The sequence below is a fragment of the Oncorhynchus keta genome, chromosome 9 (genome assembly GCF_023373465.1).
Source record: "Oncorhynchus keta strain PuntledgeMale-10-30-2019 chromosome 9, Oket_V2, whole genome shotgun sequence".
Taxonomy (NCBI): domain Eukaryota; kingdom Metazoa; phylum Chordata; class Actinopteri; order Salmoniformes; family Salmonidae; genus Oncorhynchus; species Oncorhynchus keta.
In genome coordinates this window covers 15,864,926-15,882,139 of record NC_068429.1, presented here as the reverse complement: position 1 = coordinate 15,882,139, position 17,214 = coordinate 15,864,926, and the positions used below count along the sequence as shown (strand labels likewise).

At 41.5% G+C, this 17,214-nt stretch overlaps 2 protein-coding genes across 2 annotated transcripts; one reads left to right on the top strand and one right to left on the bottom strand.

Moving 5' to 3' along the window:
* Positions 1–4,317: 4,317 nt before the first annotated feature.
* On the bottom strand, positions 4,318–13,145 carry uap1l1 (UDP-N-acetylglucosamine pyrophosphorylase 1, like 1). Its single transcript, XM_035775581.2, has 9 exons — positions 12,515–13,145; positions 9,817–10,021; positions 8,194–8,369; positions 7,272–7,444; positions 6,900–7,093; positions 6,440–6,580; positions 5,991–6,176; positions 5,720–5,786; positions 4,318–5,259 (listed from the first exon to the last, which is right to left on the bottom strand). Exons 1-9 carry the CDS (start codon positions 12,798–12,800, stop codon positions 5,170–5,172), a joined length of 1,518 nt encoding a protein of 505 aa, XP_035631474.1. The 5' UTR covers positions 12,801–13,145; the 3' UTR covers positions 4,318–5,169.
* A 141-nt stretch (positions 13,146–13,286) lies between these two features.
* Positions 13,287–17,073, top strand: LOC118387339 (protein SET-like). Its single transcript, XM_035775582.2, has 8 exons — positions 13,287–13,519; positions 14,457–14,514; positions 14,611–14,753; positions 14,937–15,040; positions 15,118–15,231; positions 15,372–15,542; positions 15,926–16,051; positions 16,189–17,073. The coding sequence occupies exons 1-8, from the start codon at positions 13,450–13,452 to the stop codon at positions 16,207–16,209; spliced, it is 807 nt and encodes a 268-aa protein (XP_035631475.1). The 5' UTR covers positions 13,287–13,449; the 3' UTR covers positions 16,210–17,073.
* The last annotated feature ends 141 nt before the right edge of the window (positions 17,074–17,214 follow it).

The following is a 17,214-nucleotide window of genomic DNA, read 5'->3' as shown; positions in this document are numbered from 1 at the left end:
AGGTAAATTACTTCTATGCGGGCTTCAAGGCAAGCAACACGGAAGCATGCATGAGCACACCAGCTGTTCCGGACGGCTGTGTGATCACGCTCGTCGTAGCCAATGTGCGTAAGACCATTAAAAAGGTCAACATTCCCAAGGCCGCACAGATTGCCAGGACGTGTACTCTCAGCATGCGCTGAAAAACTGACATTTTCAACCTGTTTCTGGCCAAGTCTGTAATACCTACATATTTCATGCAGACCACCATAGTCCCTGTGCCCAATAACACCAAGGTAACCTTCCTAAATGACAACCAACCCGTAGCACTCACGTCTGTAGCCATGAAGTGCTTTGAAAGGCTGGTCACAGCTCACATCAACACCATCATCCCAGAAACCCTAGACCCACTCCGATTTGCATACCGCCCCAACAGATCCACAGATGACGCAATCTCTATTGCACTCAAGACTGCCCTTTCCCACCTGGACAAAGGGAACACCTACATGAGAATGCGGTTCATTGACTACAGCTCAGCATTCAACACCGTAGTGCCTTCAAATCTCATCATTAAGCTAAGGACCCTGGGACTAAATACCTCCCTCTGCAACTGGACTTCCTGACGGGACGCCCCCAGGTGATAAGGGTAGGCAACAACACATCTGCCATGCTGATCCTCAAACACAGGGGCCCCTCAGGGGTACATGCTTAGTCCCCTCCTGTACTCCCTGTTCACCCATGACTTTGTGGCCAAGCACGACTCCAACACCATCATTAAGTTTGGTGATGACAACGGTGGAAGGCCTGATCATTGACAATGACAGACAGCCTATAGGAAAGAGTTCAGAGACCTGGAAGTGTGGTGCAAAGACAACAACCTCTCCATCAACGTGATCAAGACAAGGGAGATGATTGTGGACTATAGGAAAAGGAGGGCTGAGCACGCCCCCATTCTCATCGACGGGGCTGTAGTGGAGCAGGTTGAGAGCTTCAAGTTCCTTGGCGTCCACATCACCAAACTATCATGGTCCAAATACACCAAGACTGTCGTGAAGAAGGCATGGAATGGCAACTGCTCAGCCTCTGACCACAAGGCGCTACAGAGGGTAGTGCGTACGGCCCAGTAAATCACTGGGGCCAAGCTTCCTGCCATACAGGACCTTTATACCAGGTGGCATCAGAGGAAGGCCCTAAAAATTGCCAAAGACTCCAGCCACCCTAGTCAGACTATTCTCTCTGCTACCGCACGGCAAGTGGTACCAGAGCACCAAGTCTAGGTCCAAGAGGCTTCTAAACAGCTTCTACCTCCAAGCCATAAGTCTCCTGAACAGCTAATCAAATGGCAACCCGGAATATCTCCATTGACCTACCCCTCTTTTTTACACTTCTGCTACTTGCTGTATTATCTATTATCTATGCATAGTCACTTTATCCCATACCTACATGTACATATTACCTAAATTATCTTGACTAACCTGTACCCCCACACATTGACTAGGTACCCCCTGTATATAGCCTCCTTACTGTTATTTTATTGTCGCTCTTATTTTTTACTTTGGTTAATTTAGTTTTTTTTTTTTTTAAATCAACCTTAAGTCTTATTTTTCTTAACTGCATTGTTGGTTAAGGGCTTGTAAGTAAGCAGTTCACAGTAAGGTCTACTAAATCCCCAGATTAACATACCAAGCTTTCTGCTTAGATGCATACAACCTGACAACTAGTGAGCTGACTATATTTTGTCCGAATCACCAAAAAGCACTCAAATCCTTTTCTCTCTAATAAATATGGTCGAAAACATCTCTGGAGGGCTGCAATATTACTGTTCGGTTGCTGTCGTTCCTACGGATACGTTCGTTCTATTGGTCAGTTGCATTCACGTGGTACATGATATGACATCATCGTGTACATAGATTTTTATAATAATAATAATATATGCCATTTAGCTGACGCTTTTATCCAAAGCGACTTACAGTCATGTGTGCATACATTCTACGTATGGGTGGTCCCGGGAATCGAACCCACTACCTTGGCGTTACAAGCACCATGCTCTACCAACTGAGCCACAGTTGGTAGAGAATTAATGTCCTCCTCTAGGAATTCCAGAACGCTGACTGGGAAATTTTTTGGTATTCAAGTGCTATCTAACAACGGGCCATATAAAGATTTTACGACGCCAAAACAGTTCATTGATGATCCTCAAAAACAGAATTACGAGTGGGAATATGGGAAACAACTTCTACCCAGACTTGTTCAGTCAGATGGTTGTTATTTCCGAGTAGTATATGAACGTAGCAACAAACAAAAAAATCTGTGTACTGTACTGGATGGAAACTGAATCATGTTAAGTGTTATGTTACCATTGGATGGCAATATTGACTCATTTGACTGAATTATGATGATCCAAAGGGGAGGGTTGTCACTAGTTACCACAGCCACAAAGTCATAATAGTGCCACGTTCTACAATTTATGTTCTTAAAATGTTATTTTAAATCTAATCCTTAACTATGACGCTAACTTAATGTCTAACCTTAAATTAAGACAAACATTTTTTTGTTTTCATTCATTTTTACAACATAGCCAATTTGGACTTCTTGGCTGTGGTATCTACTGACAACCAAAGAGGCAAAGAAATGTAAAACAAAAGATGCATTTCATACAGAAAGGCTGGGGTATAGAAAAGATGCATTTCATACAGAAAGGCTGGGGGTATAGAAAAGATGCATTTCATACAGAAAGGCTGGGGTATAGAAAAGATGCATTTCATACAGAAAGGCTGGGGTATAGAAAAGATGCATTTCATACAGAAAGGCTGGGGTATAGAAAAGATGCATTTCATACAGAAAGGCTGGGGTATAGAAAAGATGCATTTCATACAGAAAGGCTGGAGTATAGAAAAGATGCATTTCATACAGAAAGGCTGGGGTATAGAAAAGATGCATTTCATACAGAAAGGCTGGGGTATAGAAAAGATGCATTTCATACAGAAAGGCTGGGGTATAGAAAAGATGCATTTCATACAGAAAGGCTGGGTTATAGAAAATATGCATTTCATACAGAAAGGCTGGGGTATAGAAAAGATGCATTTCATACAGAAAGGCTGGGGTATAGAAAAGATGCATTTCATACAGAAAGGCTGGGGTATAGAAAAGATGCATTTCATACAGAAAGGCTGGGTTATAGAAAATATGCATTTCATACAGAAAGGCTGGGGTATAGAAAAGATGCATTTCATACAGAAAGGCTGGGGTATAGAAAAGATGCATTTCATACAGAAAGGCTGGGGTATAGAAAAGATGCATTTCATACAGAAAGGCTGGGGTATAGAAAAGATGCATTTCATACAGAAAGGCTGGGGTAATTGTAAGTCGCTCTGGATAAGAGCGTCTGCTAAATGACTTAAATGTAATGTAATGTAATGTATAGAAAATATGCATTTCATACAGAAAGGCTGGGGGTATAGAAAAGATGCATTTCATACAGAAAGGCTGGGGTATAGAAAAGATGCATTTCATACAGAAAGGCTGGGGTATAGAAAAGATGCATTTCATACAGAAAGGCTGGGGTATAGAAAAGATGCATTTCATACAGAAAGGCTGGGGGTATAGAAAAGATGCATTTCATACAGAAAGGCTGGGGTATAGAAAAGATGCATTTCATACAGAAAGGCTGGGGGTATAGAAAATATGCATTTCATACAGAAAGGCTGGGGTATAGAAAAGATGCATTTCATACAGAAAGGCTAGGGTATAGAAAAGATGCATTTCATACAGAAAGGCTGGGGTATAGAAAATATGCATTTCATACAGAAAGGCTAGGGTATAGAAAAGATGCATTTCATACAGAAAGGCTGGGGTATAGAAAAGATGCATTTCATACAGAAAGGCTGGGGTATAGAAAAGATGCATTTCATACAGAAAGGCTGGGGTATAGAAAAGATGCATTTCATACAGAAAGGCTGGGGTATAGAAAAGATGCATTTCATACAGAAAGGCTGGGTTATAGAAAATATGCATTTCATACAGAAAGGCTGGGGTATAGAAAAGCTTTATAATTTCCACAGTTGCTTTGATCATTAACATTTGACACATTATAAAAAAAGGGTAAGAAAGTTCAATACATTTCCTCAGTGTATCATAAAGTAAAAATATAATCAGATGTTTTATATTAGTTCCTTGGTATTAAGGTATCATGATTACAGTACTTGAGTTTTGCTTTATCAATAACTTTTAGATTTAACTTTTCCAAATGCATACTGAAATGTGTATCCCGTTTAAATGATGTCCATATAATTCACTGAAATGTGTATAATCAGAAGATAAACACAATGTGTCTTAAAGTGCTAGAATAATTTGTTTCCTTTTAATAAGCAATAGATCATGGAAGAGTATGGGACAACATTGTAATGAGCATGTTTGGATGAAAAAAAAAATGTGGATACAAAAATTCCCTTGTAATTGCCAATGCATCTTTGTGCTCTGGTGTTGAATTCCAAACAGACCCTTAGTCCCCTTTCCTCAACACTACATGAAAATCTGAAAGGACCAGATAGTTATGAGCATGGTTATGGAGTAACTGATTACTTCTACATGTAATCAGTTAATCTGAGAACCAAAAAAAAACAACTAATCAGTTACAAGACATTACAGTTACATCAGTTACATATTGTTATCAGATTACAGATACTTTTGAAAAACTAGAGGATTACTTCTTCGATTACTTTTAAATTCAGAAAGGATACATTAGGATACATTGGCACCTTCCGGTTTCTCAATTACATTCAATTAAGCATTGAAAAAGGCGCAAGTTAAAGTTTGTTCCACCTGAGCGAGTCTGACCACTATAACGGCACACCAAATGCATTTGTTGTAGCTTTTGTGTCTTCTTTTAATGTCTCTTAAGGGGAAAGTAATCTAAAAGTAACAAAGTAATCTAAAAGTAAAAGTAATCAGATTACAGTAATGATTTTGGGTAATCCTAAAGTTGTTACTGATTATAATTTTGGACAGGTAACTAGTAACAGATTACACTTAGGGTTGGGTAGGTTACTTTCTGTTTATGAGAAACATGCCATTAGGGGCAACAAAAGGCTCCATTTTGAAATCAAGCCAAGGAATGAGCATCTCATATCAACAGGCCTAACTGCTCAAGAGGTAAGCCCATCTGATGGGAACAGTGTACTGTAGAGCTAGCTACTGAGCCTGGAGGAGTTCTTTTGCCCTGTTCTCATCCAGAAGGAAGGGGGTCGTCAGGACCTTCTGTCCCAGCAGCTGCTCCAAACCCTGGGGGAGACAGACATGAAGAGAGCAGAGATGGAGAGAGCAGCTTTAGTCAAATCAAATGTTATTGGTCTGGTCACATACACATGGTTAGCAGATGTTATTGCGAGTGTAGCGAAATGCTTGTGCTTCTAGTTCGACAGTGCAGCAATATCTAACATGTTTGAAAGTGTGCATTTTAGAGTAAAAAAAATACACCTCCCCCCACTCTCATGGGAAAGTGCCAGTAGATATCATGTTCTTGAGGACGAGAATAAAACAGAACACTTTCCTAATTTGCCATGAGTGCACATTAACAATATTAGAGTGGTGAAGTAACTGCTCAGTCTAGTGTAACCTTACAGAGAAACTCAACACTGGACCCTGCAGATTAAATATTAATGGTCATATTGTCAGGAGACTCCAATAGGAGGAAATAAGGGCAGGAAGTGACATCACATAGGAACTGTTGTTGTGGCCTCACCTCTCCGAAGAAAGACACCAGCGGGGAGATCTCACAGACAGCTGGGGGGTCTTCATCCCGTGTCACCCTAACAAGAATTTGAAAAAGGAAATATATCATTATCCCAATGTTTCAGGTGCTGGACAGAACAACATATAGGAAAAAATAAAAGATGTCTGCAATTTATATAATCCCAACTGTGATTTATTGGTGAGATAAGTGCACACACACACCCACCCTCTAATCCCCATTGAGATCCCCATATTTTATGTAGAGTAGCGCTCACTCCCACCTGGGTCTAGGACTTAGGGATTTCCCTTGGGCATCCAGGAAGCTGGCTCCTGCAGCCATCGCCCAGCGGTAATGCTGTGCCAGTAAGGATTGTCTGGCTGTGGTAGGAGTGTCCAGAGGTGCACCATCAGCATTTTTCAATGGCGAGAATTCTTCCTCTCTCAGAACCTCAAATGCCACAAATTTCCTGCCAATGTCAGGAGGAAAATGTCTCATATTTGGTGTGCTGGAGAATGTCATTCAGTAGCAAAATATTTTACTGTGTTCCGTTTACATTATATCTTACATGCATTAATATAAATTATGTTTAAATAAGCAATCATTTTGGTAAAATAAGCAGTCAATTTATGGTTACTATGTAACATTAGTAAAATTGTCTAGAATATCATTGAAATATTGGAAACTAGAAAAATTGTGTAATGCAAATCAGTCACAAAATTTGAATTTCACCTTGAAAACTGAAAGACATCAAAAACAAATTTCTCCATTTTGATCCCATTGGGCTTGGTGGGTTTCACCAGGTTTCCTTCCCTGTCCACAAAAGGGACTTTCTTAAGCGCCACGTGCTGCTTCAGCTGGCCCTGAAACTTCCTGAGGAGATAGGTGGACGAATGAAAGACATTAAACTGTTATATCACAAGCTGGTTTTGCCCAGACAGTTGTGTCAGCAATGCAATATGACAAGACAGTGACAGTGTGCAAAATTGTGCAGGAGTGGGGTCCATGTAATTTCAACTCATTTCATTCCATTCCAGAAATTAATGTTAATTTAATTTATTCAACCATTACTTTCAGTAAGAATTGTTTTCATTTTTTTATTCTTCTTCTTACTGAAGTGTTGTGCACATGACTTGTACATAGTGGTTTTATTTTTGCCCCATTACAGTATACATCTCTTCATCTCACTCACTGTGCCACTTCGTTGAGGAAGGGCCGTGTGAAGAAGTGGTTGCAGATGTTTCCTGCGCTGTACACCAGCTCTCCTCCTGGGTCTCGCTGCTCAGCCGTCTCTGGGCAGAGCTCGCTGTACTCCACCACCTGGTACACCCCCTTCACCTTGCATACCACGCCCACCGGCTCCGCTGGGTACGCCTTCTCAACTACCTGGAAATAGTCATGTCAACTGTCATAACATTTGAAATATTAAGAATGTAGAACCAAATGTGCATATAAATAACATGCATGTGACCAAGTTATAACAAGTATACAACCTAATAAGTGTGGATCAGGAAAACATGCCCGCATGATTACATTGTAGGTGTGATGATTCGCTTTCGTTTACCTTGGCACCGCAGTCTGCTCCTTTACTCACGCAGAAACCAATGAAGATAGGGTCGGCCATTTTGACCAGGATGTTGTCTACACAGTAGACGTGGAGGTACTCCACACCCCTCTCCTCCATGTTCTCAAGTACCTTGTTATCCACCAGTGCTCGGTACAGGCCACCATTTCCATCTAAAGGTTTAGAGAGACGGAAAAGAAAATCATGGATTCATATGCACTGCCCCAATCATCTAAATTGCATTACAGATGCAATATGCAGAAATCAAAATCAAATTGTATTGGTCACATACACATGGTTAGTAGATGTTATTGCTGGTGTAGCGAAATGCTTGTGCTTCTAGTTCCAACAGTGCAGTAATATCTAACAAGTAATCTAACAATTTCCCAACAACTAACTACCTAATACACAATGACTGCTTGTTTTGTCAAATAAACTGAAATTAGGCTACCTATTAGAATTTTAACAATCAGGAAAGACATATTCCCATTCACCCCTTTAGCTTTGTGTAGGGCAGGAGTATTCTTACCCTACGAGGTCCAGAGCACGCTGGTTTTCTGATCTACCTAATAATTAATTGCACACACCTGGTGTCCTAAGTCTAAAGCAGTCGCTGATTAAATGGGAACAATGAAAAAATGCAGTGGAACTGGTTTCGGGGTCCAGAGTTTGAGGGGAGTAGAGACTCATTATACCATCTAAACTGCCATGAAATGTTTTCCATAACCAAAAATATTATATTTTCAGCTGTTTGAAACTGGTGTACAAAACCGAAAGTAAAAATCTGAAAAACTTTAAAAATTAAGAACGAGAAGCATAGAAATAGCCCACTGCTTCTTAGACTTGCTTTCAACGTTACATATTCCTGCTTTAATAAAAACTTCACTTTAATCTGTCAACCAACTCCATGCCATTTTATTACCTGGGGCCATAGCTATCTTCCCTTTGTCCTGTAGGATGACTTTTCCATCAAAGGTCACAGCAGGGATCATCCTTTGCTCAAACATGACCACGTCAGAGGGATCCAGACCAAAGTACTTATTCTCCTGGAAGAACTTCTTGGTAGGATCCAGGGTAAACTCACTGGTCATGATGTACCTGATGATGGCAGAACAGTAGCATAGAGCACACAGAGAAAAAACAATGTCAGAGAGCAGGAACGCTCAGTCAAATTGAGAACTGTTAAGTTTGCAAATATACACTGCTCAAAAAAATAAAAGGGAACACTTAAACAACACAATGTAACTCCAAGTCAATCACACTTCTGTGAAATCAAACTGTCCACTTAGGAAGCAACACTGATTGAGAATAAATTTCACATGCTGTTGTGCAAATGGAATAGACAACAGGTGGAAATTATAGGCAATTAGCAAGACACCCCCAATAAAGGAGTGGTTCTGCAGGTGGGGACCACAGACCACTTCTCAGTTCCTATGCTTCCTGGCTGATGTTTTGGTCACTTTTGAATGCTGGCGGTGCTTTCACTCTAGTGGTAGCGTGAGACGGAGTCTACAGCCCACACAAGTGGCTCAGGTAGTGCAGCTCATCCAGGATGGCACATCAATGCGAGATGTGGCAAGAAGGTTTGCTGTGTCTGTCAGCGTAGTGTCCAGAGCATGGAGGCGCTACCAGGAGACAGGCCAGTACATCAGGAGACGTGGAGGAGGCCGTAGGAGGGCAACAACCCAGCAGCAGGACCGCTACCTCCGCCTTTGTGCAAGGAGGAGCAGGAGGAGCACTGCCAGAGCCCTGCAAAATGGTACCGAGATGAGATCCTCAGACCCCTTGTGAGACCATATGCTGATGTGGTTGGCCCTGGGTTCCTCCTAATGCAAGACAATGCTAGACCTCATGTGGCTGGAGTGTGTCAGCAGTTCCTGCAAGAGGAAGGCATTGATGCTATGGACTGGCCCGTCCGTTCCCCAGACCTGAATCCAATTGAGCACATCTGGGACATCATGTCTCGCTCCATCCACCAACGCCACGTTGCACCACAGACTGTCCAGGAGTTGGCAGATGCTTTAGTCCAGGTCTGGGAGGAGATCCCTCAGGAGACAATCTGCCACCTCATCAGGAGCATGCCCAGGAGTTGTAGGGAGGTCATACAGGCACGTGGAGGCCACACACTACTGAGCCTCATTTTGACTTGTTTTAAGAACATTACATCAAAGTTGGATCAGCCTGTAGTGTGGTTTTCCACTTTAATTTTGAGTGTGACTCCAAATCCAGACCTCCATGGGTTGATAAATTTGATTTCCATTGATAATTTTTGTTTGATTTTGTTGTCAGCACATTCAACTATGTAAAGAAAAAAGTATTTAATAAGAATATTTCATTCATTCAGATCTAGGATGTGTTATTTTAGTGTTCCCTTTATTTTTTTGAGCAGTGTAGTATTGTGTGATCTGCAGTTTAAGAGCACTGTTTTTTATTTTGTTTTGATCATGTGTTTGGAAATGAATCTGATTCTGCACATATTGCACTGAATTGAAATTGTGCCAGCTCATAAAATGAGAGCAGTCAATTGACCGCCATGAGATCTCACCATGGTACTGTGCACTTTGATCCATGCTTTGCATTCGCCAGCTCCTGTATTTTGCAGATGCGCTCTGCCTGGATTTGATACAGAGTTTTGCTGCTCGGGAGACCCACATTGTACATCCCTTTGGGGTATGAAACCCCAAGACGGGTCCCCTGGCCACCAGCCAACAGCAGCACAGCCACTCTGTTCTGGGAAATTTGCAAAAACCCTGTAAAAGGACAATACCAGAGGAAAGAAAACAATCATTATAGCACCATGGCAGAGCACAGACAAGCCAAAGAAACAAGGTTGACACTGACATTCACCAAACAGGTGTTAGTATCAACATTTGCATTTGCTGTGGTTTTATAGAGTAAGCTACTATGTTGGTGCACTACAGTGGCCTGACAGTCCTCATTTACCATTACAACAAAAAAAATACACATTTCAGGAATCCCTGACCTATGCTTGATCAAAATGTAAGTGTAATTGCCATACATTCAAATGACAGTGGGACCCAGGCACATGCACAGAGAGGTCTAAGGGTGTCTGAGCACCTGCCCCCTTGCCCTCCTATGAGAGTGTTTTAATCATTACATTTTTTCATTGTTTTCTCTCTTGTTGTTTAAATGAATTTCCCATCAAACTAGCTAATTTCTTGGAAAATTCCCCCTCTTCACTGACCCCATGAGCACTGGCACCTACACTTGTCCTGCAGGCAGAAGCTACTGGGCACACACTAGTTGAATACATTTTGTTTCCACGCCATTTCAATTCAATGACGTTTAATCAACGTCGAATAGATGTTGAGTTGACATGTGTGCCCAGTGGGAAGGAACCAGCTCTGAACGGCAGTGTAGAAGTGGCTTCCTTTTGAGTTGCAAGGGAAGGCTTCAATTCGACTGTTTGTTAGTAAGCCTAAGAGGCAGATGTCAGCAGCAGAATTAACTCCAATCACAAGTAAAGACTAGTTGGAATTGTTTCAACAGTGTAGCTAACTAGCTATTGGATTTAGATAATCACATTCGCTATGATCAGACCCCTCTTTGTAGTCTTATAGGAACCATCCTGATCTCACATATGTACGTTTGTGAGATCAGGGTGGTTCATATGAGGCTACCCTCTTTGAGCAGTAGGCTATAAACTTACTTACAGTGGGATTTTGCAGAAAATAAAGGCATATTCTAAAAAAATATGTTGAAATTTGGTTACAGGAGGAGCATTAGATACTTCTCAAATTTTACACAAGTCGCGACAATTCCAAGTGCAGCAAAGTTGAGTCACTCAATTATAAAAAAAAAAAATAAAAAAAAGGGGCAATCTGCAATTGCTAAATAAATGTTGGGATTTATAATTAACATTACCCATTGATTATTGAAGAATATAACTTAGAAATGCCTCAGGGGTGTATGCTTAGTCCCCTCCTGTAATCCCTGTTCACCCATGACTGCGTGGCCAAGCACGACTCCAACACCATCATTAAGTTTGCTGACAACACAACGATGAGACTGGGGCGGCAGGGCAGCCTAGTGGTTAGAGCGGTGGACTAGTAACCGGAATGTTGCAAGTTCAAATCCCTGAGCTGACAAGGTACGAATCTGTTGTTCTGCCCCTGAACTGGCAGTTAACCCACTGTTCCTAGGCCGTCATTGAAAATAATAATTTGTTCGTAACTGACTTGCCTAGTTAAATAAAGCTAAAATAGGGAGGAGGCCAGAGACCTGGCAGTGTGGTGCCAGGACAACAAACTCTACCTCAACGTGAGCAAGACAAAGGAGCTGATCGTGGACTACGGGAAAAGGAGGACCAAACACACCCCCATTCACATCAACAGGGCTTTAGTGGAGCGGGTCAAAAGTTTAAGATTCCTTGGTGTCCACATCACCAAACAAACTATCATGTTCAAACACACCAAGACAGTTGTGAAGAGGGCACGACAACACCTTTTCCCCCTCAGAAGAGTGAAAAGATTTGGCATGGGTCCCCAAATCATTCAAAAAAATTATCCAGCTGCACCATCGAGAGCATCCTGACCGGTTGTATCACTGCCTTGTATGGCAACTGCTCAGCATCAACCGTAAGGCGCTACAAAGGGTAGTGCATACTGGGGCCAAGCTTCCTGCCATCCAGGACCTATATACAATAAAATTATTGTTATTCTATTGTGTTTATATTTTACTTAAATTTATTTCGTAAATATTTTTTAAACTTGTCATACCGCAATTGTCGTACCGCATCAGAGCCCCACAAATATACACTTGTTTCACAAATTTGACATGTTAGGCATTTAGCAGACTTTCTAATCCAGAGAAAATTACAGGAGCAATTAGGATTACGTGCCATGCTCAAGAGCACATCAACAGATTTTGCACCTATTCCGCAGGAGGAATCGAACCGGCAACCTTTCGGTTACTGGTCCAACGCTCTTTAAACGCTTGGATGGAATAGTAATGGAGTAATGCTTCTAAACATTGTATAAAAATAAAAATACATACAAATGTTAAAAAAAACACTAGATTTAAAACATGCTTCAAACTATAATTTGTATATCGTGGATGGTCAATCCTTGCATCCCATATCGCTGTCTATGAATTTAAGAGGTTACATTTTCTCCAGCACCATCTCGAGGCGGGGATTACTTCGTTATTGGCAATTCCTGATTTCACTTCAAATTAGCTAGTTGAGTGTTTACTTTTCTCATATCGAGAATACAGTAGCCTACCTTCATTTTCCCAGCCAGTTAAGGCGGTGTGATCACTCTTCCGAATGCTCCCGATGAATTCTGAAGATACTGGCTCAATTTGCTGGTCCGCGGCTGTTGCGGAATGATCAGCTTTAGCAGACTCCGCCGCCCGTTCACAGTGCTCGCGCAATTCATTTAAATCCAACTGAGACAACTCAACCAGAAATGTGTTTTTGTCATCCCCAGAAAGTTCAGACCAAAATTGCAGAACGTGAGACTGTCCTGCATGTTCTAAAGAACATTTTATTTCCTCAAATGAAAGCATTTTCACGACCTAATATTTAGAAGAAACACGTTCACCTATATACCATGTTACACAGCCGCGGTAAAGGTTAGTTTGACTTGGTCAATCTTCGGTTTGTTACTCCCTTCGTCAGGAACTCGTGACTTGTGCAGGGCTCAGTAGGAAAGAGCAAAATACACAAAGGCTGTCTTGTGATTAAATTTGAGTTGCTGCCTGTGGCTGGGCAAAGCAAAACCACACAACTGCGCATTCATCAAAATATGAAGAAACATTTTAGTTTTAGATGCGGTTCTCTCTCAGTGGTTGGCTTGCTATATTACAAACACTGTACAATGACTACAGTATCCAACTGCGGCCCCTGAGAAATATAAACACTACTTTGAGTGGAAATCGTTTGATCGCGCCAAGGAAAGAAGGAAGGATGCATTTTTAAAGTATTCGATTTCAACACGCGAACCCGTTCTGTTGGGGGAGGAGTTGGGGGGGGCGCGTTCTGGCGAGCGCGAGAAGAGGAGAGTGTGTGCATGAGCAAAGCCTCTCTCGTTCACGACACGCTTTATTTGCACTCTCCACCATTCAAGGTGGAACTTCACCTTTCTCTTCCCCGAGGAGAAGTCTAAACAACAGGGAATATATATTCTGACGCAAACATCTACGGTGTTCGAAAATCATGGCAGCCTCGTCGGCGAAAGTCGTTAGAAAGGAAAACTCTAATCATGATGGAGCGGACGAGACCTCCGGTAAGAAATGGCGGCCTCCTATACAACGCAATTTATATTTTTTATATTGCAAAACTGTTACCATGGCGTATACTTTTGGTTAAGCGAACACTCTTTTGTTAGTCCAAAACGATGTACTTATTTGATGGAGGCTTTAGCCAACGGTGAAATGTGATGGCTCTTGCAGGACTAGTAGTGAGAACAGAACTTGCTAACTGGCTAGCCAACTATGCTACAACGTCTTTGGAGGAGGCCATGTTGTGCCTTGCACAAGCTCATTGTGCCACGCAGGTTTGGGAGTAATTCGCGTGTACTTCCAAATTAAACTAACTTGTTAAGGTTAAGTACCTTACACATGTTTTGTTAACTTCACGTTGTTTGGGAAATAGCCAGCTAGTTAGTAGACTAACAAATGCGGCAGCTAAGTTGGCTAGCAAGCTAACATTTGTTTGCGTGAGGCCCAACATTCATTGTTGCTCCGCCATCGCGGTTTGCACCCACGCGTAGAAGTACTTACTTACCATTGTAAACTAACAAAATTCAGCACTAGGGTCGACATAGATTACTACAAAAAATATTGCACTAGTAAGATCCTAATAGTCGGCTATTGTGCCAACCGGCTGTCTGAGGGGTGAAACCAGTCCCCAGCGTGCGGCGGCCACTTCATTCAAACCACGCGGCCTTGAGAAACAGCAGGAAGCTGCATCAGAGTACTTTGGCTAAGCTTGGCTAGAGAGCTACTTACTTCATAGCTTGAGAGGTAATCGTTACTACAAAATATGGTGGAATGCTTAGCTCGGGTACCCAATGCGCAAGTCTTCGTGTACTATACGTTGTTTACGTTGTTTGGTTCTTTACCATATCTTTATTTTTACCATCAAGATGTTCCACATGTACATGCCCATCCAATTTCATTAATTTATTTCAAGAAAATTAACACGAATTTAATATATTTCAGAAAAAGAGCAACAAGAAGCTATTGAACACATTGACGAAGTACAAAATGAAATTGACAGGTGAGTTAATTATCCTGGAACTTTAGTGGTTTATAAGACAGACCTTTTACCATATACATCTCATCAAATTGTGTTGCACAATTCTCTTCCCTCTAGATTGAACGAACAGGCCAGTGAGGAGATTTTAAAAGTAGAGCAGAAGTACAATAAGTTACGCCAGCCATTCTTCCAGAAGCGGTCAGACCTCATAGCTAAAATCCCCAACTTCTGGGTCACTACATTTGTTAACCACCCACAAGGTAAGTTCAGATATCATGCTCTTATTTTACTAGTTTGTGTTCTTTTCTTGGGGAATTGTACACTTATTGTACATGACGGGATTCTGCACGTGACAAATGTTTCCATCGGTCTGATTTAAGGGGTTGATATACAAACTGTTGTTCGGTGACACACTTTCTATGTAAATGTGTTCTTGTTTTCAGTTTCAGCCCTTCTTGGTGAAGAGGATGAGGAGGCACTTCATTACCTTACCAGAGTGGAGGTGACTGAGTTTGAGGACATCAAGTCGGGTTACAGGATAGATTTTGTAAGTATTTGCATATTTTTTTGATCGTGCATTTCAAACTGAATGACGCGTAAATTAACCAGATTGTTTTTTTCCAGTACTTTGATGAGAACCCGTACTTTGAGAACAAAATCCTCTCCAAAGAGTTTCACTTGAATGAAAGTGGGGACCCATCTTCAAAGTCAACTGAAATCAAATGGAAGGCTGGAAAGGTATGTTTACACCTACATATTTACAGTGTGTCTTATATGTAGTCTTTTTTATATATATATTTCAAGTCCTGTCTTGTGACGTCATGCTGGATGCAAAATGCGTGGCGTTGCTGTTTTTATTAATTTGTCCCCTCTCACAGGACCTGACAAAGCGTGCCGGCCAAACGCCGAACAAGGCTGGCAAGAAGAGGCAACATGAAGAACCAGAGAGCTTCTTCACCTGGTTCACAGATCACTCTGATGCTGGGGCAGATGAACTAGGAGAGGTCGTTAAGGATGACATCTGGCCAAACCCATTGCAGTATTACCTGGTACGATTTCATGCTATTTTCCATAGTTCTTTGTTGACTGCCCATGGTGTGCTAAACATTTTTGAATTGGTGCCAGCACCGTCTTACTCTGGTAGAGTATTCTGCATCTTTCTTACAATTGTCCAAAATATCTTGGCATTACGGCCATGAGGTCAGACCAAAGTGGCTCTGTATAAGGTGAAATCTGCGAGATTTTTCTAAAGGGTGTTCCGGGGACACTTTCAGAAGTGTGTTGTATAACCATAGGGTTCTACAGAGCATGACAAAACCATATCCAGCCACCTAGGCATCTCTTCTGGATTCCTAGATTCTGGACTGTAAATCTTCTCGTGCTGGCATTATGTTTGAGAACTCCTATTCATATAACATCTCAACTCGTCAAGGTCCCTGACATGGATGATGAGGAAGGGGAAGGTGAGGAAGATGAGGAAGAGGGCTTGGAGGACATCGATGAGGAAGGGGATGAGGATGAAGGAGAGGAAGATGACGATGAGGAAGGAGAAGGAGAGGTATGGTAGAGGTCATTCACTCCGGTCTTGTTTGGGCAATATTGTCAACGTTATAAAAACAATTGTTGGTTGACTGCCACTTGTCTGAAATGTTAGTCTTCGGGCATGGGGTTAAACATGTATCTCTTTTTCTACAGGATGACGGCGAGGATGATTAAGGCAGAAAAGGACATATTCCAACCTATACCTTTGCCCTTTCTTTCCTTCTAATCATCCTTCAACGCTTGGGAGCAAGAAGCTTTGTTTTCATTTTATTTTTGTATTATTTTGTGCTCTGTCTCCTGTTCCACAAGCTTCCGCCTGTCCGTACCATGTCTGAAGACGAGTAAATTTCCAGATCAGAAAACTCTGCCGTCTCGCGTGTCATAAAACTACTACACATGTCCATGAAGACCAATAAAAGTACAGGCATTCTACACGTCATCTTAGACTAAAATAAAGTCGAATAGCAATTTAATATGTATGATAAATAAGGTTTCTGTTAACTTGTGAGTTGAATAAAGATAAGCAATGGTGCAGTGATAACTTAGCATCCCTGGCCACGTTTTATTTTATACATTTTCTTTAATGCAGAGTTTGGGGGTGGGGGGGTCTTCTGGAGTTGACACATTTTCTTCGTCATGCGTTGTACTAACGGAAAGCACCGGCTTGTTCCTGTCAGCGATTGTAAATGTTTTGGGGTTGATATCTTGGTATGACACGGTTATTATTGTAGACAGTTAAATGGGGTTTGGTGGGGTAAGTGGGCATTTGACACCTCAACATTTGGGTTTATGTTGATTGACTTTTCATTGTAATGTTTTACAGACACCCATGAGGTTTGAAAATGACATTTTTAATAAAAACAAAACCCAAAAAATGTCCTCTTGTAATTTTGAACTTGGCTAATTAACAGGTTATTTAAGAGAAAGTAGAGATCCTATAGGATGTACTAGTGATCTCAACCTTTTCCACTGGAAAACTGTTCACATTAACATTTTAAGTGTACCAGTTGCTTTGTTACAATAAATGTATACACAAGTGTTTGGGGTAGTTTCTGAACTGTTTTGACACCATGTGTGTTGTGGGGGTGTCTAATTTAGGCTGATGGGGAAACCATTGTTACTGTCTGGAGAGCCTTCTACTGATCATCTGCTTTTCAAGGTCATCCATTGTTCTATAGT